Source organism: Aphelocoma coerulescens, chromosome 18, assembly GCF_041296385.1.
Source record: "Aphelocoma coerulescens isolate FSJ_1873_10779 chromosome 18, UR_Acoe_1.0, whole genome shotgun sequence".
NCBI lineage: Eukaryota > Metazoa > Chordata > Aves > Passeriformes > Corvidae > Aphelocoma > Aphelocoma coerulescens.
In genome coordinates this window covers 8,895,083-8,920,589 of record NC_091031.1, presented here as the reverse complement: position 1 = coordinate 8,920,589, position 25,507 = coordinate 8,895,083, and the positions used below count along the sequence as shown (strand labels likewise).

The 25,507-nt window shown below is 54.7% G+C and overlaps 1 protein-coding gene across 4 annotated transcripts in view; it reads left to right on the top strand.

Annotated features, from left to right (window-relative positions):
• Positions 1-25,507, top strand: part of SEPTIN9 (septin 9) — a 131,012-nt gene that overhangs the window by 71,591 nt on the left and 33,914 nt on the right. For 3 of the 4 annotated variants that reach the window (XM_069032972.1, XM_069032974.1, XM_069032973.1), the window contains one exon: positions 4,825-5,481. In XM_069032972.1, coding sequence (XP_068889073.1) covers positions 4,825-5,481 — 657 coding nt within the window. Of the gene's footprint in view, positions 1-4,824; positions 5,482-14,939; positions 15,067-25,507 lie in introns of those variants that run through there. The other variant, XM_069032976.1, reaches the window with a different exon arrangement.

Below are 25,507 nucleotides of genomic sequence, written 5' to 3'. Positions count from 1 at the left end.
TCTTGGCTGTTGCATGAGCTGCTGGGATTTGAACCAGACCTCTGCCCTCCCTTCCCAGTTGACAGGATCCCTAAAGAGCAGCTTTAGCTGATGCTGTGTGACCTGCTGGGGGGTGACTGGGAGGACACAGTGGCCTCGCTGTGCAGCCACCCCAGCACTGCTGCATAAAACAGAAAGAGAAATCAATGTTGTCTCCTTTTCATCCCCAGTGCCAGCTTGGGGAGCATTTGAGCAGGAGGAAGGCACACATTTCTTGCCCACAAGTGCCTGTCTGGCATGTGTCACATTTGGGTTTTCAGGAGTGTGTGTCCTCGTGCACAGCCAGCAGAGCCGCCTCGGAGAGCCCATGCCTCCCTCATCCAAAAGAAGGATTAGCAGTGGTATTTTTGAAGCCAGCCCTGCAGAGTTGGGTGGTGCTGAGCGAAACTCCATGACCTTGAGAGGTTTGCAAAGGTCTGGTCCCAAAGGGACATCGCAGTGTGTGGTTCCCAACCCCGACATGGTGGTGGTGGGCTGTTGCAGAGGTTGCATCTGATAGGAAGCACTTGGAAATCTTATTTTAGGGGATTTTGGGCTTTCCCTGCCCAAAAGCTGCTGCCTTCAGCAGTGGTGGGTTGAGCCAGAGATGTCTGGATGGATCTGGAATGGGTTGAAAGGAAGCACATGCCAAAAGCAGTGCAGGTTGTGCTCAGCCCCACGTGCACCTCCAGAGGAAGAGAAGGAAGGGTGGTGCTCAGCACCTCTGCCACCTTCCCTGCCAGCTTCCTCTGACACCAGCCAGTCAGTGGGATGCTGCTGGTGGGGCTGGGGAAGCCCTGCTTGTGCCTGGAAAATACGATAGTGGGGACAATCCTGCAGCGTGGCCAGCCCAGGCCCTGCTCAGGGCAGGGACACCTTGTTCAGGGCTCTCAGGAATATGGCAGGGAGCTGGAGCCCATGGGGACATGGAGAATTGGCCACAACTGCCCGTGTGGGGCCCTACAGCCCTGCCTTGCCTTCAGCTCCTGTTTTTGTACGGAATACGGACACTTCCCCGCAGGAAGCTGGGAGGAGGGTCATCTGGAGCACAGGCTGTTTACTTTCCTTTCCTGGCTCTGGGCAGGACACACTATTTATAAGTTTTTTCTCTTTTTTTGAGAGCTGTTGTGCTTCCTGAGGTCCTTCTCTCTTCTCATGCAAGGAGGAGAGAGGCAATGCTGAGCAGGGAACTCCAGCCATGCTCGGTCCCTTTGAGGGCCACCATTGCTGAAGGTGACATTCCCAAGGATCGTGCTCGTGGCAGTGGGGCTCTGTCTCTGAGGTGGAAACACAAACCCTCTTGGTCACAGTCCTTCTCCTTTCTCATGCCTGGGATGTCTGACCTTCTGCAGACCATGCTGAATTTGGGGCAGCAGCCAAATGTGCCAGCAGGACAAGCTAGGTACTGAAATCCCCATGAAACCATGAGATGGATGCCCCATCCTGCAGAGCCGTGGATGAGAAAGCTCCTGGGCTGTCCCCAGGCAAGTTGGTGATCCTGCTGGAGAGGGAATGCCACTGGGAGCAGGGGTTCCTCATGATGTTGCTGTCAGAATCTGTGCTGAGCCATTTCTACCTCTCCTTTGGGGTGAAGGTTCCTTGCCCAGCCCCTCAGTACCCCCTTCCTGCCCTCAGCACAAGGGAGGAGTTATCTGGAGGCCTTGGCTGTCCTGAGACTGTAATCGTGGCTCTGCAGCTCTGCCTTAGGCTGTTTGAACCCCTTTGTGTCTGGGCTTTGACCTTTTTCTCTTTTCTCCAACTGAAGGACCTGGAAAAAAGCCATTTTTGGGTGTTGTAATTCAGTCCAGCCCTTTGATAAGGACAGGGGCTGGCTGTGCTCCAGCAGAAAGACCACATGGGTGGCATTGGACAGATTTACCCTGGGTGTGGGGCACTTTGAGGGGTTTCAATTCCAAAGAAAAGGCCATGTGGGTCAGCACTGCCATTGAGTTACCCACCACTTCTTCAGGAAGTGGCAGCAGGGCTCAGAGGAGTGGAGATGATGGATGCTGCTCATGCAAGGAACCCTTGGAGGTCAGCGGGGCTGTTTGTATCCAAAGCTCATTAGCAGGTCAGAAAGAAATCCCCAAACGACTTGGTGTTGAGGGATCTCCAGGGCAGTGTTCTTTAGGGAAAGATACTCATCAGCATTTCCTTTGCTGCCGGGTTCCTTGAGAGCATTTACCCTGTTCCTCAAGACACGTCTCTCATGAGGTTATAGGGCTGCTTGTTGAAGGGAAGAGGTGGGGACTGAGCTGGCTGGAGGACTGACAGGCGGGTTTTAAGAGCCTGATGTGGACAGAACTGTGGTTCCATCCCTCAGGGAGCTGCCAGTGCCTGGCAGTGCTGTGTCCTCTGCTGCTCTTGCCCACCCAGCTTTGCTCAAGGCCAGGCAGGGGCTCCCTGTCGGGTCGTCCCTTCCGCTCTCTTTGTTTCCAGCAAAATGCAAACTGGGCTTGGCTGGTGCATTGTTCAAACTTGGGATTTTTGGGGAAAAAAAAATAGCTAAAATGTAAGTTTCTGGATTAAGTGTGTGATGGAGAAGGGAAACTGTAGAAAACCTGTGCTGGAGGGTCTGAGCTCCAGCTCCGGGTTGGAGACCTGAGAGTTCAAACACGTTGAAACAGCTCTCAAGTGTGGGGCTTTTTTTGGATTAGTTATTCTGGGGATGCAGAGAACTGGGGCTTGGACACAGACCTGCAGTGCATGAGCTGTGCCAAGCGCAGACTGCAGGGCAGGGACTGCTGCAGGGAGCATCCCACCCCTGTCAGCGGGTGATGGCGTGGCTGGGAGAGCTCCACGGGAGTCAGAAAACAAATAAATCTGAGAAAAAACACCTTTAGTTTTCTTTACTGCCTCCCTCCCTTCTTCTACCCATGTCTGAATATTTCTGGGATGCAAGACAGACCGTTTTGTCACAAGGTGCCCTTTGTGGGACCCTTCCTGGGTTTCACAGGGGGGTGAGTGTTGTGCTTTGGTGCTTCCCTCTCTCCACAGCCACAGAGCAGCCGTGCTGCTGTTCCCATCAGGCTGATACTGAGGTTGGATCTCTCTGTGCATCCCTCCCTGCCCACACCAGCTGGGATGCCACCCTTGGGAGCCCATCCCAGACTCCTGTTGCTTCCCAGCAGTTCCCATGCTGGGGTCTGACCCACAACTGGGGGATACAGGTGTGTGTCCACTCACGTCTGTCTGTCCCTGAGCACAGAGAGGCTTTTGCTGGGTCGCTAATATGGAAAATCCTGGGGATGCTCCTGCTCCCAGGCTCCTCAGTGCCCGTCCAGGCTGCCTGTGCAGCCTGGGGTTCATACAGAGCAGTTTTGGGGTATTCCCCGCTAAAGGGGAAAGCAGCCCAAAGTCTTTGTCCTCACATTTCAACCCCTGGGAGTCTCCCTGTGCTGTGGCTTGTCTGACACGTGAGCCCCAGCTCCGAGGGCCCTGCTTGCCTCACCATCTCCTCTGGTTTCCCTGTGCTGCTGCCGGGGGATGTGACCACGGCTGTCCCAGCCCCTGCTGGCCGGACGGAGGAGGTCACAGCTGCTGCTGCCCCGCCTGGTGTCAGCAGCGGCGGTGGAGCAGAGCTGGGTGGCTGCCACGTGGATGGGTCCCCCTCCTTGTCCCACCGGCTGGACTCAGCAGTGACCGAGGGCTCCTGTCCAGCAAATGGATGTGCCCGAGGCACAGAGGGTCCCCACGTCCCCAAGCCGTGCCACATCCCCACGTCCCCAGGGGGGTCAGAGCAACCCTGGAGCAGAGATGCTTCCTGCATGGTGGCTCCTCTCCAGCTCCACCCCAGGGGTGGGAGGACATCCTGGGATGAGGCAAGGCTGTGCTCCAGTGTCTCCCTGGGATCCTGATGTCTTGTAGGATCTCAAGCCCAGGCTTTTAGAGGCTAAATCTCCCTGCTGCTATTCTGTTGATGTAAAGGAAGGATGGACTCATTGCTGATGCTCATGCTGGCCATCAGCAGCGTGGCTGTCACCACACTGGGCTGTCACCATGCCAGCTCAGCCTCACCTTGTGGAGGCTTCTTTGGGTTCCCAGGGCTGTGTCTACCCTGACCCTGTGTCTGTCTGGGTGCTGTGGGGTACAGAGGGTATTTATAGCCCATGGCATTTGGATCCAGCAGTGGTTCCCTTTCTGTGGAGCTCGGCCTTTTGTTTCTGTCTGGATCCTGTGTGGAGCAGGGGTCAGTTGTCCCCTTCCTTGTATCAGGGTCTCAAGTCCATGTGCTCAAAACATTTCAGTCTTTGGTTCACGTGGTCTCTACGTTTGTTTTTAAGGATATGAGCTTCTGTGGCTGCCACCTTTGGTTTTCTTGCTGAATTTATATGGGTTTAGTGCTCTCCTGGGATTGTTTCCCTGCTCCCAACTTGGATTTTGCTGGCAGTGCTCACAGGAAAGCTTCTGTTTATCTGTGAATCCTTTGGATGTGAGAGGGAAAACAAAGTGTTGGAAGCTGGATTGCTGTCTTCCCCCAAATCCAGTGCCCTGCTCTGCCATACCGTGGTGGGACCCTCTGCTCCCCTCTGGGTGTGGGATGGAGGGCAGTGTGAGGATAATCTCTGCTCTGGGGCTGAATTTCCTGGCTCTGGTATGTTTTGTTACTGCGTTTTTAACTTGGCTGGAGAGGCAGGGCCTCACCTTTGATCCCCAGCTGCTTAAATGGATGATGAATGCTGGGATGGAGGAGCAGAAATGGAGAGCAGAAATGGAGTTATGAGCCTTGTGCAGTGTCTGTAAGCATCTCTGGAGACACTCAGGTGGATGGTAACTAAATCCTGAACTACTTCTCATGTTTTTCAGCTCTGAAAAGATCCTTTGAGGTCGAGGAGGTAGATCAGTCTTCAAATTCCTCCACCCCACAAAGACGGGCCCCAAACACCCTCCTCCGGTCCACCGTGTCCAGCTCCACGCAGAAGTTTCAGGAACTCGGCGCCAGGAATTCGGAGCCATCCACACGACATGCGGAGCCCACCGTGCAAAGATCCCCCAAGCCCCCTCTGAGGAGAGTGGAGCTCTCTGGACCCAAACTGCCCGAGCCGGTGTCCAGAAGAACAGAAATCTCCATTGACATCTCATCCAAGCAGGTGGAGAACTCCACCTCAGGCTTGTCGCGGTTCGGCCTCAAACGAGCAGATGTGGGGCACAAACCCCCCGAGCCCACCCCCAGGAGGACTGAGATCACCCTCGGCAAGCCCCAGGAGCCGGGGCTGCGGAGGGCGGAGGCGCCGGCCTCCAAGATCCCCGAGATGTCCCAGCGCAGAGCCGACACGGCCAACGCTGCCGTGCCCGACGCGGGCCCCAGGCGCGTGGAGATCCAGGTGGCCAAGGCCACCGAGGGCCCGGCCCCGGCGGCACGGCCGGCCGAGAGCTCGGAGCCTGCCCTGCCCACCCCGGCGCACCAGGCCGAGCCAAAGCCGCAGCCGGTGCCCGTGGAGAGCCCGCCGAAGAGAGAAGAAGGTGAGTAGAGCCCTCGTGCTGGTCCCTGCCTCGGCTGTCACCCAGGGAGGTGCCGAGTGCCGTGTGCTGCTGCTCTTTTATCTCCCGTGGCGACGCCTCTCGAGGCTGCTCCGGGATCTGTGCTCTGATGTGTCCGTGCTCGTGGCTGTTAGCCTTGGGTTTATCCCGCCTGAAGGAGCTGTCGGGTTCGATAAGAAATGCTATAGAGCCTGGGAGGAAAGGAAAAAGGGAATGCAAAAAGGCTGGGTGCTTGCAGGAAATGGCAGCTCTGCCAGCTCGGGCCCTGTGTGCAGACCCACAGAGCCCTGCAGAGGCTCCGAGGGGCTGTGGAAGTGTTGCTGGGATATCGTTGTTTGGTGTTGTTGTTTATGGCTGTGGGGCAGGAACCGCCTGTTCATTAGCAGAAGTCAGGGTTTTTTGACCTTGGAGCCAAGGTCTAATAACATCATGGATCAGAGCCACTATTAAACTGGAGACCTGGCTTATATTAACTCTATCTTGTTTTCAATTAATCCCATATTAAAGCCAGCTTCCCTCCCTCACCAGCTGTCATTTTTTTCTCCATAACATTTTGGAGATTTTCCTTTCAGACCTGTTAATTACCTTTCTGCTCTCTATCACCCACGAGCTCTCTGCTGTGAGGGATGCAGTGGCTGGGTGGAGGGCACCCCCTCCCTCCCCACCCTGTGCCTCTCTCCGGGGGCTGTGGGATGGGGTGGGGTGGCTGAGCCAGGACCTTGGGGGTCCGTGCCTGGCCCTGGAGCTGGACCAGGGGTTCCATGCTCTTGCTGGGTGCTGCCCCGTGGTCACAAAGACCTGCAGAGAGGCCAGGTGTGTGCTGTTGTGCCGTGGTGTGTGCTGGTGTAAAACCAAGTCAGGAGTCAGCAGGGGAGCTGATGTCAAACCTGCAGGACTCAAGTGGGTTTTTCTTACTGTGCATGGTGTAGGTGTGGCTTTTCTGAGCTGGGTTTTTTGACAGGTTGGGCCATCTCCAGCTGGGCACAGCTGAGCTCTGAGCCCCAGCCCAAGGATGGGGTTTGTGTGAGCCCCCCTCTCTGTCCCAAGCTGCTGTGTGTGGTGTCCAGGAGGCACCGTGGTGGGTGGGTGCTCAGCCTCGTCCTGCTGGGTCTGGGCTGCTCTGGGTGTCCCAAGCTCTGAACCCCACGGGTGGTTGGGCACTTTAAGAGCAGAAAAGTGTCTGAGCTGGTGAATCCTCCAGCTGCCCAGGGCTAGGGGAGAGGGAGAACAGCTGCTGGCATGAGTGTTACCCCTGAGCCCGGCTGTCTGGAGTCTGCCTTACAGCACGAGCCAGCCCTGGCCTGGTACAAAAGGGGCTTTCAGTCCAAATGTCTCCAAGAATCATCACAGAATGGTTTGGCTTGGAAGGGACCCTAAAGATCATCTAGGTCCAACCCCACTGCCACGAAGAGCCAGGAGACAGAGTTGGAGGAGTCATGAGGGCTCTGTCTCCTTTTCCCCATGTGTCAGCACAAGGGTACAGCCCAGGGTCACTGCCAGAGCACGTGTCCCCTTCCTGATCTTCTCCTCCTCCCCCACTGCCATGACTTGAGGTTGCCCAAGGACCCCATTTTGGGGTGCTCCTCCCCTTGGCCCACAACACCCACCCTGAGGTGATGCTGGGCACGTGGGTGGCCTCTCTCCTTGTTGCTGGTGCAAGAACCCAGAGAGATTTGGGGGGGCTGCACAGGGACCCTCAGGATGTCCCATGGGTGGGTGCAGGCATGTCTCCAATGCTCCCCAGCTCCACTGCAGCTTTGGCCCCACCACAACCCCCCCAAATGAAAACGCTGCCTCTCCCATGTCTGCAGCAGAGACAACGTGTGGCAGGTCCTGCTCCAGGGTTTGGGTCACCAGGAGGTGCTCCTGTGGCACTGGACGCCCCAGGATCCCATTGCTGGTGGCTCTCCAGCACAAACAGCTGAGCAGGGGATGCAGGCATCTGCCTCCAGCTGTCCTCACTGCTGTGCTGGGCCTTACCTTCCCCAGCTGTCAGGCTCAGCTGCCTTGCCCTTAACCCCTCGTCCTGCTGCTGAAGGTATGCAGGAGAGCGTGTAGTGCAGGAAGAGGCCGGTCAGAGGAGAATAACAGTCCCAGGGAGCTTGGCAGTTCAGAACAAACCACAGAGGAAAGGAGTAATTTCAGTGCTGAACTTCATTAGGGTGGCGTGGCTGGCGGTGTGGGCTGAGCCCGCTCCAGAGCTGGGCTTCCCGAGGTGGGAGGAGGGCAGGAAGTGTTTAATGGGGCAAGAAATATTCCTTCCCATCCATGTTCTCCCTCTCTGAGTCTTTGCTCTCTCCTGCACTCCCTGGGGAGCGTTTGCTTCCTTTGTGCTGGTGTAACATTGAATTGGGCCATTAATGACAGGGAGGTGGGACAGAGGCACCCACTCGTGTGGGACGTGCCACAGCAAAGGCAGACTTTGTGTCCCCAATGTGGCTGGTGCTCCCCAGTGGGGACAGGGAAATGTGATGGGATAACCAGGGGATGTGGATTGCTATGGCTGGAGTCTGCCAGAGCAATCTGAGCTGGGCTGTGCAGTGGGTGCAGGCAAGGGGAGGACATGTAGAGGGCAGAAAGAGGCACAAGCAATTAAAAATAGCCATAAGAACAAGGTGAGGGCAAGGGCTGTTTCTGAGCCCGCGGCCCTGGGCACTGTGGGAGGCTGTCTTTGCTGTGCAGGACTTACCAAATGTGAATATCCTAACGTGAATATCCAAATCTGGCCGCCCGTGGGTGGGGCTGACCTCTCCCAGGCTCCTGCCGTGGGCAGCAGTTCACGCCCAGTCCCAGGGCACTGGCCTGGGATGGAGCTGGCAGAGGGAGGATGTTCCTGCCCTGTGATGGCAGGGCAGGTCTGAGCAGGGATGTGGTGCCAATGTGGCAGGAGCTGGTTCATCCCTGTGAGGAGAGGAACAGGGAATCACTGTGGGAGCAGCAGTGCTTCATCCAGAGACATCCACCTGCCCTTTGCAATGGAGAGATCTCGAGGCATCCGCGTGAGCTGGATGAGGGACAGGCAAATCCTCAGGAAAAGCTACATCAAATCCATCATGGGGGATCCTGTCACTTCCTCCTGCCACAGCATCACCTTCCACTGTGCCTCCCATCTCTGGTTTTGTGCTTGTGTGGTTGAACATCTTGGCCTTCTCTTGTTCCTGGCAATGTGTGGTGGTCAGGCTTGGAGAGGGGGGCAGGCATTGCTGGCCCCAGAAAAGTTAATGGTTTCCATTTTGGTTTAATAATCTCTTTCTACTTCCCCCAGTCTGAACCTGTTTGTATTGATGGCTCGGTTCTGGGATGTCAGGTGATGGATTGGAAGGACTCCCAGATGAGAAGTGGAAGCTGGTTTGATCTGCTGCTCCTTTTTGTCTCCTCACAAGCTGCTGTGGTTGCCTGGTTCCTGGGGACAGCACCCAGCCAGGCAGGCTCTGTCCCACCCTTGCTCCTGCCCCGTGAGCCTTCCTGGCAAGGATGCTCTGGAGCTTGTTTAGATAAATCAAGGCAGATACAATGAATAATGGGAACATTCACCTAAAACAGGGGCGTGACCTTCCTCTCTCCCACCATGCAGCTGTGCAAAACAGCCCGAACCATCTCTGAGCTTTCAGCTCGGTTGGAGTCTTTGTCCCATGACCACTTTGGGACAGCCACACAGGGTGCCAGGTGCCTCTTAAAACTCAGCAGAGTCCCCCCTCCTGTTTTGCTGCAGAACAAGCAGGGCAACATCAGGAGAGTGAAGCAATTCAACTCCTTCACTCTTTTTTTCCAGCTTGAACCCTTACAGAAAGACTTTTCTTTAGAACTCCCATAGAGTTGGGCTAAAATTTAAACCATTAAAGACCACTTAAAAATAGAATGAAGGAAACTTTGAGATCCTTGTGAAAAGCAGGGACCTGTTGCTGTGTGCTGGGAAGTTGTGGTGGGAGCTCTAACCCAGTTTCCCTCTACCAGCTTCAAGCCTCCATCCTGCCATGGGCACCCAGGGATGGAGAAGCAAAGCCACACAAGCCTTAGGGTGACTTTTCTTCTGTCCTGTGCTGCCAGGGTGACACCAAGTGTGGGGCTGCTGGGGTTAGAGGGATTTGGACAACTGTTAACACAGCGATGCTCCCTGGGATGGAGAGCCCGGGGCTGAGTGGAGATGGAGTGAGTCACCGTTTCCAGCTCTTCAACTGTACAAAGAGATTAAAGCTGTAGGGAAATGTTTCCTCCAAAACCAGCTGACCCATTCAGGCTAGGTTACGGGCAGTCTTTTTTTTGTTCTTGTTATTATTTTTAATGGGAAAGTGCCTACAGCTCAGGATTCCAAATGGAAGGGCTGAGTGGGAAACGCTGAGTCTTGGTTTGTGAACGCAGGTGCCAAAAATGAGATAATCTGGAAAAATCTAGAACTGCAACACCAGTGACTTGGAAGGAAGAGCGGGAGCATGTGTGGGGGAGAGGAATGTGTCCCATCCCAGAGACACTGCCTGATCCAGGGCACCACGGGCACGGGGAGGGCACTGCCTGCTCCTCCTCCCTCGCTGTGCTGTAGGAAGCAGCCAGTGCTCCTCGGTGTGCTTTGGGGTTTATTGAGGGCACTGAGGATGCCAGGAGGAGGCTGGGGGATGTGGCTGTGATGGTGCTCGTGTTGCACATCTCTGCCTCCCAGGAATGCTGTCCCCAAGTTATGTTGTGTTCATCTCCAGTCACGCTGGCATGCACGTGTCCCTTCTTTGCGTGGGCACAGTTTGTGTGGATGCTGTCCCAAGTGGATGCTCCAGATGGGCAGGACACATCCCAGGAAGTGAGGCTGTCCACTGCAGCCAGCCAGACCCAGGAGGATTTGTTTGCTCTGCTGGAAGTCCCTGCGGGCCCATAGGAAAAGCAGCGACCTCCCCAGTGGAGCTTCATTATGCAAAGGGATAGTTTCCCATAGGAAACACCACGGTTCCCACTTCCTTTCCCTGCCACACGTCACGTCTGAGACCAGGAGAGGGCGAAGCTGGGGATGCTGCATCCAGATCTGGGGCTTCCAACATCAGAAGGACACGGAGGTGCTGGAGAGAGTCCAAAGGAGGCCATGGAGATTCCCCAAGGGCTGGAACCCCTCTGCTCTGGAGCCAGGCTGGGAGAGCTGGGGGTGTTCACCTGGAGAAGAGAAGGCTCCAGGGAGAGCTCAGAGCCCCTTGCAGGGCCTAAAGGGGCTCCAGGAGAGCTGGACAGGGACTGGGAACAAGGGGCCTGCAGTGACAGGACAAGGGGAATGGCTTCTCGCTGCCACAGGGCAGGGTTAGATGGGATATTGGGAAGAAATTCTTCCCTGTGAGGGTGATGAGGCCCTGGCACAGGGTGCCAGAGAAGCTGTGGCTGCCCCATCCTGGGATGGGGCTTGGAGCAACCTGGGATGCTGGAAGGGCAGGGGTGGGACTGGGTGGTCTGTAAGGTCCCTTCCCACCCAAACCAATTTATGATTCCATGCTGAGCTGCAGAGTGACCCTGGCCCTGGGCTGAGTGACCTGGCAGGTCTCTTCCATGGCTGGGTTGGGTCTGTGGGTGAGGCTGTGCATCCATGTCATCTCCTCACCTCCTGAACCTTGCAGGAAGGATCTGGGGTGAATGTGTGTCTGCAGAGGTCGGAGCCTCCTGCTCCAGGCAGGCTCACCTGGCTGTGGCTCATGGGGTCTGTGCTCCAGCTGGGCTGTGAGCCCTGAGCACTCTGTGATGGAAACTGGGGCAGCCCCTGGACAGAGGTGCCTTTGCTGGCTGAGAAATGGGTGAGTGCTCCCGCCTGCTGTGGGATTTGTGTTCATCCAAGTGGTGCTGAAAGGCAAAGGGAGACACAGCCCTGGCTGAGGGGGGCATGTAGGAACCGGAACCAAGAGTTTCTCTGTTTATCTTGTGGTATTTGCATGTCTGGAGCCCGTGACAGTCGTGCTGGGGAACATGCTCCGCACCCATCCACTCCTTTGGATCCTCCAGCTTTCCCACATTTAGGTTAATCATCCTACAGGCTGATAAGGCAAATAAAATCCGTTATCTCGACCAAGATAAAACAAAGAGGTTGCTTTGATCTCCTGCAGTAAGGCCTGGCCGCTGGTTTTGTGACTTCTCTGCTGTCTGCCGGGGGAGGGAAGTGATGGCAGTGGTGATGAACCTTCTGTAATTAAGGAATCATTCTCTTTTAAGCTATTTCTAGACTGCTGTCCCTGCCTGAGATGTTTCTGTTGGCCAGTGGTTGAGGGGACACCATAGGCTGGGTGCAGCGCCAACTCCATAAACTGTGTCAGAGGAACTGAAGGAGATTATAGAGAGATAACTTTGTTTTGAGAAGATCAAACGTTGTTGTGAACAAAAAAGATAAGTTGACAGCAAGCCAGTTGTGTTCTTTACTCCTCCAGCAAACAAACAGACACAGAGACACTTCTACATTGTCGAAAATGCCGTGGTGAAGCTGAAGTGTATGTGGCTATAAATGGAAAAAGCAGCTGGTCTTGGATGGCAGCCTGTGCTCAGACTTCTTTGGGCCCAATTTTCCTTACATCTGTTAGAGGTTTTAAAGGAGGGATGTGGGGAGAGAGCTGCTTTCCTTTGGGTTGGTTAAATTTGGGTCACTCATTTCATTGATCTTCTCAGTTGGTCTCTGCACAGAAGTTCCCAGGGTTCCTGTAGGGTCACATGCATCAATACGTCATCCTCTTGAATCATTTTGGTTTATCTTAGCATGAAGGTAGTACCAGACATACTGGAAGACAAAGCTGGACTCAAGGGTCTGGTCCAAAACATTTTGCAACCAACAAAACTTTGCAGATGTTTATGCATTTATGAAAGGCAAATAATTTTAACAAACCACCTAAGGTTGCTGTGCCAGCCCAGGAGTGACAGCCTGGGGATTTGGGGTTGCTGGACTTGTATCACCTGCAGTTTGTTCTGTGTGGAAGCTGTACACTGGTTTTTGCATGGCAAAGGCCATTTGTCCAACAGCAATGAAGGATGGCTGAAATGAAGCATCTTTCAACACCTTGAAGTTCAGAGGCTGATGATGCTCTAGCAAATATGAGCATAACCTTGGGTTTATGTTTAGCTTTTCAACCCTTGAGAAGGTGTCCAGGGTTTGTCTGAGTCAGGTGGTCTTACCAGGTGTTCTCCTGCATTATTCCCAGAATCAGAGAGGGAGGTGAAAAGGGATTTGCAGCAGGGCAGAAGTGGCTGAGGCATTAATCCCTTGTTATTATGAGTGCTTGACAGTCTCCCCCAGCCAACCTGGCTTGGTCTGGTTGTTCTGTTGCTGTGGATGATCATTTGCTGTAGTGTGTGTGTCAAACTCTCTTTGATGCTTATCCACAGTACCTTAATCTTTTATGGTGGCTCTGCCTTCCCCCCTTTCCTCCTCTCTTGCTGCACATGGAGTGGGACAGACATTCCTTCCCTCTTTCAAAGAAAAGCTCAGCTTGTGGAGATCTCAGAGTTAAGAAGATTAGATGGGAATCCAAAAGGACGTGGTGCTGAGGAGGAGAGGGCAGTGATAAAAGCTGATGACACGTAAGCTCTTGAAAGGAGCTTTCTCAGCCACAGCTGTGTGGTAACTCACAAGTCTTGAACTGTAGGGCATTGCTTTCAACTCCAGCTCAAATGCAGCTGGGGCGTGTTCCATGTGGGCTGGGGAGATCTGGAGGGACATCACAGGAGCTGCCCTACCCAGATGGGGCTGGAGCCCCTGCCTCTGTTTGCTTCCCCTGTGTTATGACTCTGGATGGGGAATTTTGTTCACTCTGCTCAGCATTTGCTCTGACCTGGGAGCTTGTGCTGTTCTCTGCTGATGCACTGAAGAGTTGGTGTGCTCTGGACTCTTCTCTGAAGCTCTGGCTACATGGAGGTACAGGATGAGTCCCTGGTTACAGCCTCTGAAGCTACAAATGTGCAGGCTCATGCTCTGTCTCAGGGCATTCACTGGCAACTCCCTCCCATCCACAGTGGAAATCAGTTCATGGACCAAGAGCCAGAAAAACGCTGTGGAGATGGCAAAAGTTTGTATGGCAGGAGAGCCTGGTTGGGGCCCTGCCTTTGCTGCCCACTTCTTCGTTGTCTTGGAGGAATCCCTCTACCCACTCCTGCTTCTTTTGTAACCAGTGAACGTGGGCCTGAGGTTTAGTCCTTGCATTGGGTTTTCTTTATCCAGGTTCAGCTGGTGATTAGGAATTTGCTGGTCCTGCTCCCAGAGGTGCTGTGGGATTGTGCAGGGTAGGAGAAGCCACTGCCCAGGTCACTGGAGTGGCTCTACAAAGGGAGGTCCTGAACCGTCCAGGAGGAAAGGGAGTGTAGCAGGTGGTTTCTGTATCAAAACCTTCTCCAGTCTACCTTGGTCACTCCTAAATTTGAAAAACTCATAGTTTGAAGAGGAAGAAAGGATTTGGAAGGCAGACTTTGGATGTGTGGGAGCAGGTGTGGTATGGATTGTGCCTCCTGGCTGAGGAGTATGGGAGGCTGCTGGCACTGAGGGAGGAGCAGGGGTATTTGGATGCTCTTTGCCTCATGTCCTCTTCCCCTGCTTCCAGCCTGTGCAGACTGGATGGAGAATGGAGATTACCTTGGAATTGTCCAGAGATGTCCTGGGAAAAAGGAGTAGATCTGAGCAGCTTTTCTGATAAAACTTAATTGTTTAGACAAACTCTGGCTGAACTTGCTTCCTCCTGCCTCCCAGCATGCAGATAAATGGGGTGGAAGTGGGAGGCTGAGTTCACAGGCTGCTGGGGCCCTCCCTGGGGTCACCCCACCCCCGAGACCCCCTGTCCACCCCTTTTGGTGGCCTTGGAGGAGACGAGAGGACGCAGTTGAGTGCTGAGGATGATGCCCTGGCTTTGGGTAGTTCAGTGCTCCGAGATGTGATGGGAACCTTGATAAGGCAGCACATCAGGGGTGTGGGTGGTCCTGGGGGGCAACAGTGAGTCCGTCATGGTTCAGCTGCAGAGGCTGGACCTTGGCTGTGTGTTGCTCTGCAGGACGCAGGAGGTGAATTTGCTCCAGCCCTGTTCTCTCCAAGCCTGGCAGTGCTGGGTGTAGGGTGGCTGGGCAGAGCTGTGCCCCTGACAGATCCCTGTTTGACCTGGCAGTGAGGGTAGTCAGGATTTGGGTGGGATGTGGCCACTGGAAAGGTGTTGCCATGCGCTGTGTGGCTCCTGCTGAGGTCTCCAGGAACTGCTTTGTGGAGTCAGATGAAATCTGAGATCCTGCCATAACATTGATGTTCCTCCCACCACTCCTCAGGGAAACAGTCCTCCTTGGCCTACTTTGTGTAGTAAATAAAAGTTTATTTACAGCCCAGGAGTGCATGCCCTGAGGTTGGGAGGTGAAGGGTTCCTGCAGGGCCCTGGAGGAGCTCTGGAGTTTCCTTTCTGCTTTGTGCCTTCGGTTCCTGGACAGAAAGTCTTGGGAAGGAGCAGCCCTGTGAGTGGGAGCTCAGGGGAAGCAGAGCCCTTTGCGTGGGCCTGGGGGCATGGCTTTGTCCCTGTGTGTCACCTGGAGAAGGAGAACTGAGAGGAGATAACGAGTCCCGTGGGCTGGAGCAGCCAGGGACAGCAGCAGGAGGTGAGCTGCCATCCATCTGTCCCCCTCCTTGGCTGAGGGTGGTGTGGGGACGGCGCCGAGGGGGACGTGGGCATGGGGCTGAGCTCTGCTCACCAGCGCCTGTGGGGTTTCCAGCTCTGCCCTGGCACTGCCCATAAATCTTCTGCAGAGCTTCAGGGAATGAGCATTTGTCTTCTCCTCCACTTGGAGGAGCGGGAGGGATCTCTTTGGGGTTATTTCAGCCCATGTGCGGGACAGATTGTTTATGGGACAGTCGTTTGAAGGGCAAGCAAACCAAAGCCATGATTTGGGCTCCACTGAAAGAGCAAAGCTGGGAAAGCTTCAGATCGTGGCTGCAGAGACAAGGGGGGGACATGGCTGTGGCTTTCTGCTGGGGACCAGTGTTGTGTCCCTTGGGAGAGGCACAGAGAACATTGTTTGGAGTTTCTGCTTTTCCTTCTCATTTTTCAGACACGCAAGATTAATTGCTCCCTTTTATTGTCTGCAGCAATATTTATTTTGCTGCTCTGCAGCAGCAGGGACTGGATAGGTTTCACAAACTGAATTTTCCCTGGACAAACCCCTCCTCTGATTTCACACTTCCAGCTGCCAGGCTCAGTTTTAAAACAGTTTGCACCAAGGCTGAAAAATATTTGTAGGGCAAAGCAATGCCTTGCAGGAAATGGCTTAAGCTTCCTGCTCCCAAGATGGTGTGAGTGTTAAAACAGAACTGGAGAAATATTAGACATCCTACATCCGGCCTGGCTGGGGAGGGTGACCCTGAGGTGATGAGATGGAAAGCCTGGACACCCCCTCCCCCTGCTGCTTGTGCCTGGCAGCTTCTGGCAGGATGAGGGGCCCTGCTGGTGCCCCCCGACCCCCACCCCCTGACTTTATGGGGGGAAAAACAGGCAAATTGCTTCCTGCTCCTCTGGGCTTTGCTGTGTTTCGGTTTTGTGGGAAATGTGTGGGGAGAACTGGTCGGAGGTGTGGAGCGAAGTGTCAGCAGAATGAGTTTTCAGCAGAAAATGGGAGTTGGGAAAGCACTGGTTCTGATGAAATGTTTGTAGCAGTTTATCCACCACCTCCCAGCCTGCAGTGAAAGGTGAAAGTCTGGGACAGCTGGATCTGAGTTGGTCCCGTTTGTTTGGGGCTGGAGCGGGACCTTCCTTATCCGTCAGTGAAAATCACTGCTGAATTATTGGCTTAATCAGAGAAAACAGAATTCCTCCAGCGCGGGTGAATTCCCACTCGGTGTCGGCTGAGCACCATCTACCTGGCCAGGCAGGGAATAGCAGCTGCTGTGTGTCCAGGACAGAGGGACAGCACTGGGACAGAAATTGGGAGTATGGGTGGGCAGGAGCGTGGGGAAGGGCGGGCAGCGATGGGGTCCCGTGGGCAGGGAGGACCTCGCTGGAGCTCTGGGGTGGCTGTCACATCTTCAGATGGAATTCAGCTCCCTGGGGGTTACTGCCCTGGTATGGAAAGCTTCTCCAAACCCTGGTTTGCTGGCTGGAGCATGGAGATTTAGGGAATTTTATTCAGAATGTTATTGGCTGGATAAAAAAAAATACCTGAGCCGTGTCTGGGAGTCTGCAGATGCAGGAGGAATGAGGTGGAGGCAGTGGGCAGAGCAAGAAATGGGAATAGATGATTTTATCACTGTTGGGATTTAAATCCACAAACATCTTGAGGATGAGCTCGCGGGCTGCCTGTGCATCCCTCTGTGGGCCTGCAGCAAACAGAGACACCAGTGAATGGATTCACTCCCATGCATCCCCCAGATCCATCAACTGATCCATCAGCTCTTTTTCCTATGGGTTACAGAGCTTTAAAGAAGAAATTAAGATCATTTGTGGGATAAAAGTCCCAGGAGCTGAAGTGTCTTAGGAGTATGGATCAGAGCTTGGGCTGGTCTGAGCTCACTCACACTCACTACCTCCAGCAGTCACTGAGAATCCTAAAATTGCTCATAATGGAGGAAAAATTGCACCTGTGCTGGGAGCTGAGTCCCTTTGGGAGGTGTGTTCCAGCTGCAGGAGCAGCAGCAAAGCGTGTGGGTGCTTTTTGGGGCGGGTGCACCATGAATGGAGCATTATGCTGTGCTCCAAGCACCCTCCTCCCGGGCTTTCCGCCCTGACCCCTTCCTTTCCTGCGCTGTTCCATGTGGGATGGTGGGAGCCCCGGCCGCTCTGTCAGAGCACGGATCCGGAGGGGTGAGTCCCACCCTCAGAGGCAGCTCTGGGCCTGGGGAGGTCGGTGTGTGACGCCCACCTTTCCCCATGGCACATAACCCCCTAAACCCTGAGCAGCGCAGCCCTTGGGGCTCGGGATTTGGCGAGGCACACCCTGTTTGTTTTCCCAGGTTTTTCCATGGGGTGCTTTTCCTGGGAAAGCTTTGGCCTGCCGACCTGGGGGAGGGGAAGACGAGGCTGATTTAAATCCCAGAAGTAGTCACAGCTGGCTGAAAGCTGTGTCTGCAGCCTGCAGTTCACCGGAGGTGCCCAGTGCTCTTGGACAAGGCGCTGGTGAAGCTGAGGGAGTGGGAGCCAGTCCTGGGGCTGCAGGGTATGAGGGGCAGGAGAGGAGGGGTGGGCTGGAGGACTGCTGGGGCTGTTTGGGAACAGAAATGCAGTTATTTGACCTGGAGTCATCCCCATTTGCCCTGGAGTCATCCCCATTTGCCCTGGAGTCATCCCCACTGGCCCGTGGCTGCCACACTGTGCAGGGACCAGCAGGGTGGTCATGCACAATGTGGGGCAGGAGATGTGTGTAAAAAGGCTTTGCTGCCCCAAATGATGCTGGGTTGAAGCCTGCTTTTACCTCCCTGCCCCATCAGCTAGTGAGGTACATACTCACACAGCATCCTTGGGTCCACAGGGCTCCAGGTGGGGTGGGGGAATAGGGGGAATTCATCGGGAAAGGGAGCATCCCTCCCCAGGAGCATCCTGGAGCCCCTCAGGCAGTTCAGCAGCCCCAGGGTGGGGCTGTGGGGCTGCAGGAAGAAGCGGTGCCGCTGTGTAATCCCTGCATGGGGGATTTATTTTTCCTCTCCTGGCTGGCTGACCCTCAGTCTGCCCCTGCCAGCCCTTCCCTCCGTGTCACTGCGGGTTGGGGTGTCCCTGTGTGGGATGTGCCCTCCTTCCCACAGTTCCCGCAGAGGGACGCGGAGCCCTGGGGCTGCAGCAGTGGGAGAGGCACAGAAAGGTTTGGGAAGAGGTTTGGAAAGAGCTCCTTGAAAGGCTCTGTCCAGGGCAGAGGGCAGTGCTCGACTTGCTGAACCACAGATCTGCAGGGAAGCCAAAGTTTGTCTTAAATCCTTCTTAAGCTTGTCTTAAATCTGAGATGAATGGGTAATCTGGAGCCCAGGGAGTGAATTTTAGCCTGTCTCTGTGAGACTGGGGTTCTGCCTTGCTCTGATGTGCTCTGCAGGGGCATGGATTGGGATGGGAAGAGCGGGGATGTAGCGGGGTCTGTGCTGGACCTGCCTGCATCCCTCAAGGGATGGATCCAGCACCCAGTCTTTGCCTCAAAAGCTGATTTTTCCCTGTTGCTCTTCATCTAGAAAATAGATTTCCACCACAGCCTTTGCTTGAATGGTCCCAAACTCTGAATCCAGGGTCTTGGAGCCCTCAATAATGCTTTTTCTTCTGGTTAAAAAACGTGAGTATTGGTTGATAGATCCCCAAGTGTGCACCTGAGGTTGTGGAGCAACCTAGGCCCCCAGGAATAGGCTGAAGTCAGCAGCACTCTCTGCTCTCAGCTTCAGGAGGGTGTCAGACATGAGAGCTGTATCCTGCAGAGCTGAAAACCTCAAACCCCGTTGGGGCCCATGACCTTTAAGTGGCAGCGAGTGTCACAGAGCAGAACCTCTGCCTTTATCTCAGATCACGGCTGGGGAGGAGGCTCTGAGCAGAGCTTGGGTGGTGGCAGGGCTGCCCTGGTTTCTCTGAGTTGGTGTTTGGGAGGCAGTGGGGCTGCCCTGATTTCATGGGGTGGTGGGGCTCAGGCTGGGGGTCGCTCTGTGCTGGCCAGGCTGAGGTGAGGGTTTGGGGAGCTGGTGGGGAGCACAGCACCCAGTGCCCCGGAGCCAGGGACACCCATTGCTGTGGGGCAGCACGTGCTGCTCCCTCCCCAGGTGCTCATGGGGGCCTCATGGGATTTGCAGTCTGGAGCATCCCCCTGACACTTTCTCTAGTCCTTGTAGGAAATGGAAACAAGGCTGGGAGGATCCTTGGTGTCCTGCAGGCTTGTGTCCAGAAGAGTTGCTCTGAACATGTCCGGTGTAAGATCTCCAGGAAGCATGACCTGCTGTCACTGTGTTAGGTTTGTGGATGCTGTCAAGGTGGGGATTAGGTGTACAGAACCAAACAGGTACAAATGAACCCCAAAAACATGCACCAAGTGTGCATGGCAGCTCGGAGGAAATGCTTCTTCTGTTCATACCTAAAGCCAAGCTCTGCTTTCTTAGAAGTGGCTTCGCCCAGCAACGCCTGTGATGGTTCCTGATGATCCTTTGAGAGTTTATTCAGCAGCAGCAGCTTCTAATTCAGGCCTCTCCACTTCCCCAGAAAATGCATCTTCCCTGGCTTCTGTCACGTGTGTATGGACACCTGCCCTTGGTCTGAGTGCTGGTCCCACCCCATGTAATGCTCTGTAGGGTGGATGGTGATGGAGACCTGGTGCTGAGTGCTTCATTCCTCACTTGGTGTGATTGTGGTGCAGGTCTGCCCCGAAACATCTCTCAAATATTGGTTCATCTATCTATCTATCTATCTATCTATCTATCTATCTATCTATCTATCTATCTATCTATCTATCTATCTTTCTGCAATCTCTTCAGGAGTATTACAGCCTAATTGGAATTAGGTGTCTAAATACCTTTTAGGATGTATGTCCTGGCTCTCCTGTGCCTCTGAACATGGCACTGCCCCATCATCCTGATGCTGGAAGAGCATCAAACCCCAAGATGTGCTCTGGCATGGGGAGTGGGATGGTGGGAGCAGCTGGGGTGAGGCAGGAAGAGGCAGGATGCCCCTCTGAGACCTCCCAGGGAACACTAACACAGCTTCTTTCACGTTGTGGTGGAGCCCATTGCAGGCAGACACCGTGCTACATCTCAACACAACTGGCTCAGGAGCTGATTTGCTGTAGACACCTTCTGCATTCAGTAGGATGAGGTGTTTCTCCAAGGAGCAGGTCAGGACATCGCAGCTCCAGGTCTGCCACCCCACCTTTTCTATTGCTCTCTCCAACAATTAGGCAGCTAGAATCCATCCAGCCCCTCATTTAAACTCCTCCTTGAGCTACAGGATGTCCTGTGAGATTACTGAGCACTTGAATGAGGGGCTTTCTTAGCTTGGCAGAGGCTGAGCAGACCCCAGAGAGCTCCTGTGCTGGGGGAAGAGTCTGTTGCCAAGTCGTAGGAGGAATTCCCACGTTCCTGTTCCTTCCTGCTGGCTGCCAAATGCTTGTCCTGTCCACAAAAGCTGATGTATTTGCTAGGATTTAACCTTTGCTCATAGAAGTGAATAACGGAGATCTTTTACTTTTGGTTTCTGGGTGTAAATTCACAGCTCAGCGCTGCTTTTGTATGCACAGCACGGACCCGTGGTGGGAAAAAACGGAGGAGGAACAGAGAGAGACTTCGCTTGGGTGAAGTCCTTTGTAGCAACAGCTGGGAGCCCACAGAAAATTGCTGCTCCCTCCTGCCCTGATGAACCCCCAAACCAGGCTCTAGGTGCCAACCAGACCTCACCATTTCAGCAGTAGCACAAAGGCAGCCCTGTGGGATGCGGAATTTGGGATTTCTCACGCCTGGAGTTGCTGCTGGTCCTGTCTGGACTGATGGACAGGCTCCCACATCTTTCCTGTTGGCAGCAAGCATGTCCGTGGAGTTTCAGGGAGAAGGAATGCTCCTTTTTGTTGCTTCTTTTCATGCCTACAGCAGAAGACACAGCTTGCACTGTTTTACTCTGCCCTGGACCCTCTTTTTGTTCTCCGGTTTGTGTCCTGTGGGACAGCCCTGGTGACACCGGTGCTCGTGGTTGCCACCAGTCACGTCACCAGCAGCCTGGCCACCTCTATGTGGAGCTGACTTGGTTTGGGGGAGGTGAGAATGGCCCAAACTTCAGCTCCCAAATCTGGGCAAAGCAGAAAAGAGAAAACCAGCAGGTCCAGGCACAGCCTGAACTCATTTTTGGAGGATATCAGCCATGGCCCACGGGTGGGATCAGCAGGAGGGAACCCTCCACAGAGGAGAGAGGTCTCTGAAATCCCATGATGAGGGTTTGGGGCATGGTAGAACCATGTGATGCCCTGATCGAGGTCAGCTGTCCATCAGGGCAGTGTGTGGCCTCCAAAAAGCTGGAATGAGTCTCCAGTGCTGCTCCAGGATTTGGTTCTAATTAAAGGGACACCCATGTAGGTGACCCCGGGGCACTCCTCCCCACAGGGGTGGGGAGAAGCTGCTGGTGGAGTGAGGCTCTTGGCTGGGGGATTTGCTTAGGAGTGGGCTTGCAGTGGGACCCTGGGGAAGCAGCATGGAGAGGTCCAACCTTACCAGTGTTTGCTGTTCCTGCACCAGCAATTCCTTCCTGGAGCTAAAGTTCCGTGAGATCAGCAGAAGCAGGGGTAAAGCTAAAGTGTTTTTTGCTGTGAGCATGTGGAAATTGGACCCACAAAAGGATAGGAATTGCAGTGATTGCCCCCAAAATGACAGGGTGCTGATTATAATCACAGTCCATGGCATTGCTGCTGGCCTCGGGGTTATGACCAGTGCCATAACCCCACAGAATTCTCTTTTCTTGCCTATCTGTGTAAATCTCTGCTCTCCCATCAGTGCCTGCCCTCAGCACTCCCTGAAAATTGCCCAAAAATTCCATCTTGGTGCAATTTAGAATACGCTCCAGCCTGCCCTGAGCACATCTGGTATCTGTGCGTCGGGTGATATTAATCACAGCGTGAACGCAGCCAAGTGCTAAACGGCACAGCCCTCCCACCTCCCCCCCGAAAACGAAGGTTGTTTCCGTGCTCCAGCAATAAAATGAACCCAACATTCCCGGGCAGGCGGTGATCTGGCAGGAACAACTGCTGTGTGGGATGAAGGGATGAGGAACGCTCCGAAACGGGCCAAGAAACCATGTGCTCCTAGGACTTTTTGAAATCCCTGCGGTGTTTGAAGCTATTTTCTAGTCCTCCTCATTTTCTGAATCCGCGGCTGTTCCTGCTGCGTCTGCAACTGCTCCCTCTGCCCCGGAATTTTGTGCCGAGGCCTTGTTGTTTTGGGTGTAAATGCTGCTTTCTGTTTCCAGGAAGGTAAACACCCCTCCCTTGCCCTGCTTGGCCGTGCAGATATCAAAGTGCTTCGCAAAGCAGGGGGGAGATGTTGTTTCTGTTTTGCAGATGGGGGAGAGGAGCTGCAGAGGCTGCTGAGAAGTCCATGGGAATCTGCTCGCTTGGAGGGTGCTTGTGGTTTTGCTTCAGGACACTTAGTGGCTTCCTTTAGTGTTGGGCAACGACAGGACTGGCACAAGGGATATTTTTGCTCCCCTTTTTCTGGGCTGACCACACAGCAGACAGTGAGCAAAACCCCATCAGCACCATGCTGGTCATGTTACCCCCAAAGGAGAACCTGGCCCAGATTTTCCCCCAAGTTCCCCAGTTTGTGGTTGATTAAAAAACAAAAAAAGAAAAAAAATACAGAAAAAACCCCCCAAACTGTGGTTTCAGCACAGTTGGCGCCTCAGCCACTGAGGTTGCTGTGCTTTTAAGGGAGGCAGCCCCAGCACTGGTGCCTGGGAGGAATGGGGGGGCGAGAACTCTTGTGTGGTGCCTTTGATGTTGGAGGCTTTTACCCGCGTTACCCGGGGAGAAACTCGAGTGCTTTTCATGTCTGGTGGTGAGGGAGGCAGAGAGCCAGGAGGGATCTGCTTTGTGAGACCTTTTCGAAGGGAATTCAGCAGAACTTTCCAGAAACTGGGGGGAGGCTCTCTGGGGCAGCAGCTGAAATAGGTGCTGAAGCATCCTTGGCTCTCGCGGGCTCTGGGCAGCGTGCATTGTCCTCCTCATCACCCTTGGCTGAGTAAGTCTCTGCTTGAGCTCTCCCCAGCCTCAGGGAGTAAAAAGCTGTGGCAAGGGCTGTGCTGGGGTCTCCACAGCCGTGCCAGTGGGGATTTGTGGAGTGGGGAAGTTGAGCGTGGCCGTGCGATGAGTGCGTGGGGGTTTGAAGGGTAAGGAGGGGAAAAACAGAGCGGTGGCTTAGCAGGGGGGAAATACCAGGGACGTGATGCAGGCACTGTCACAGGGGAGTGATTTGTCAGGACCTGTGCCGAGGGAGGAGGCAGAGCCGGCTCTGCTGCCTCTCAGGCTCCCTGTGGGATGAGATGTGCTGAGCTGAGCTTCTGCACCACGGCCCGAGCAGGCAGAGAGTGGGACAGGGGAGTCACAGAGGCTGGTGCCAGGTCCTGGGGGTGAAATGGGGTGGCAGCAGCCCTGACATCATCCAGGGCATGGGGGCTCCCTGGGATGTCAGCTCCCAGCAGGATGGGACCCCGGTGCAGACGGGCTGTCCTCACCCAGCTCCCACTGCCCTGTGGTGGAAGGGGGCCTGGCTGCTGGCAGTGCCAGGCAAGGGCGGGGTGCTGCCTGTGGTGGGCTCCGTGCTGAGTTTGGGAGCCCTGCCCCAGCCAGAGGGGCTGGGTGTGGTTTGCCTCTGCGCAGGTGGTGGGAAGGGGCTGCCACAGCCTCGCCAGCCTGGCAGATGTGTGGCTGTGAGGGCTCTGCAGGAGATGCTCTCACGTTACTTTTGGCAAATGCGTTCCTGTGACATCGCGGGGAATGTGTCTGGTGATGTAAGGGAGGGCTGGCAGCCCAGGGTAGCCTCACTCCTTGGTTTCTGCTCTGGAAGTTGGCTGTGAGCTGATGTGGAAAAGGAACTTCCTGGTGTTTGATGGCCCCTTGTCCTGATGAACACTGGGAAAACCTCCTGAGCGTCCTTGTGTGCGCTGGAGGGTGCAGGGCTCCTCTCTCCAGCCTTTTTCCATGGCTCTCGGTGCCTCTGTGGGAAGTGCTCCCCAAAACCAGCCTCCTGCTCTCCCCTCCTCTTGCTCATCCTGCCCCAGCACTCGCAGCAGCCCCCAAACCTGAGCTACAGCCCGTGCCCAGGGCACACATCTCCTATGCACTGTGGGGTGCACTGGGATCACCCAGAGCCCTGGGAACACCCCAACCCCCCCAAAAAGGGCAGGGCTGTGGAGATGCCACATGGATGGGGACACTGTGACAGTGGGGATGCCACAAGGCTGGGGACACCAAAGGGATGACAACACTCCAGGGGTGTGGATGCCATGGGGATGGGGAGGGCTATGTCGCAGCCCTGGAGCTCTGCAAACTGGCCCAGCTCTGAGCCTCACTTTTTTTTTTGTTTTCCTCTTTCTTTTTCTTCTTTTTTTTTTTTTTTTTTTTTTTTTAATAATTTGAACAGCCCCTCTGCATCCTTGCCTCGCCACTCCTGATGGCTGTTTGCCCAGTGACACAGATGTTTAGGTGACACGGTGGGACCCCCTGGACTTGCCAAGCACAGAGGTTTTCCATCTTGCCTTAGTCTGGCAGAGGTTGGGGGTGCTGGGCACAGCAGCCCGGGCTATGCCAGTGTGAACCCCCAGGAACTGCTCTTTCCCTCTGTATCCCAATGTCTCCCTGTCAAACAGCCCTTGGAAGCAGCCGGGGCTGCAGGAAAGGCTTCACGCCAGAGGATTTCAGGCTAGGCTTTTTATATCCATCCCAGTGTGACCACACTTCATTTAGGGAAGGAGCATCCGGGATGGATCTGGGCTGACGTATTCAGGGCTGAGACTATCTCGGCTCTGCCAGAGCAGATCGGGGCCAGGGGAGCAGCTGGGATCCAATGGGGCCGGTACTGCTGCCCTGTGCTGTGCCTTCCAGCACCGGGCTGTTTATGTAGGATTTCTTGGGGATTTCATAGGCGTTGTGTCCCTCCTTCTGTAAATAGCAGGTCATTCCATCTGTCCCAAAACTCCCTCTTTGGAGCCACGGGTATCCAGCCGTGATATCTCGTCCATGAGCTGAGCAGCTGCGTGCCCTGCACGGCACACTGGGCTTGCTGCTGCTGCTTTCCAGGCTCAGCTTGTGGGAACACGTGGAGCAGAGGAGTACAGGAACAGCCTCCCGTAGCGCCAGGCAAGTTTTGGGTTAAAGTTGCTTAATTTTATTGAATTCCTGCTGCTGTGGATGGTGGGTGCGGCAGAGGGAGCAGACTGGTGGTGCAGCTCTGGGGTGGGAGAGGATTTTGTGCTGCTGTTGGACGTGTGCTGGCTGAGAGTCCTGGGTTTCCTGGTGCTAATGACTGTTGGGTGGATGGACTAAATTCCCCTGGGAGGTAAATGAGCCAGGCAATGGGGTATTTGTGTGTGCAGGCAACACTGGGCTGAGCTTTGGTTTT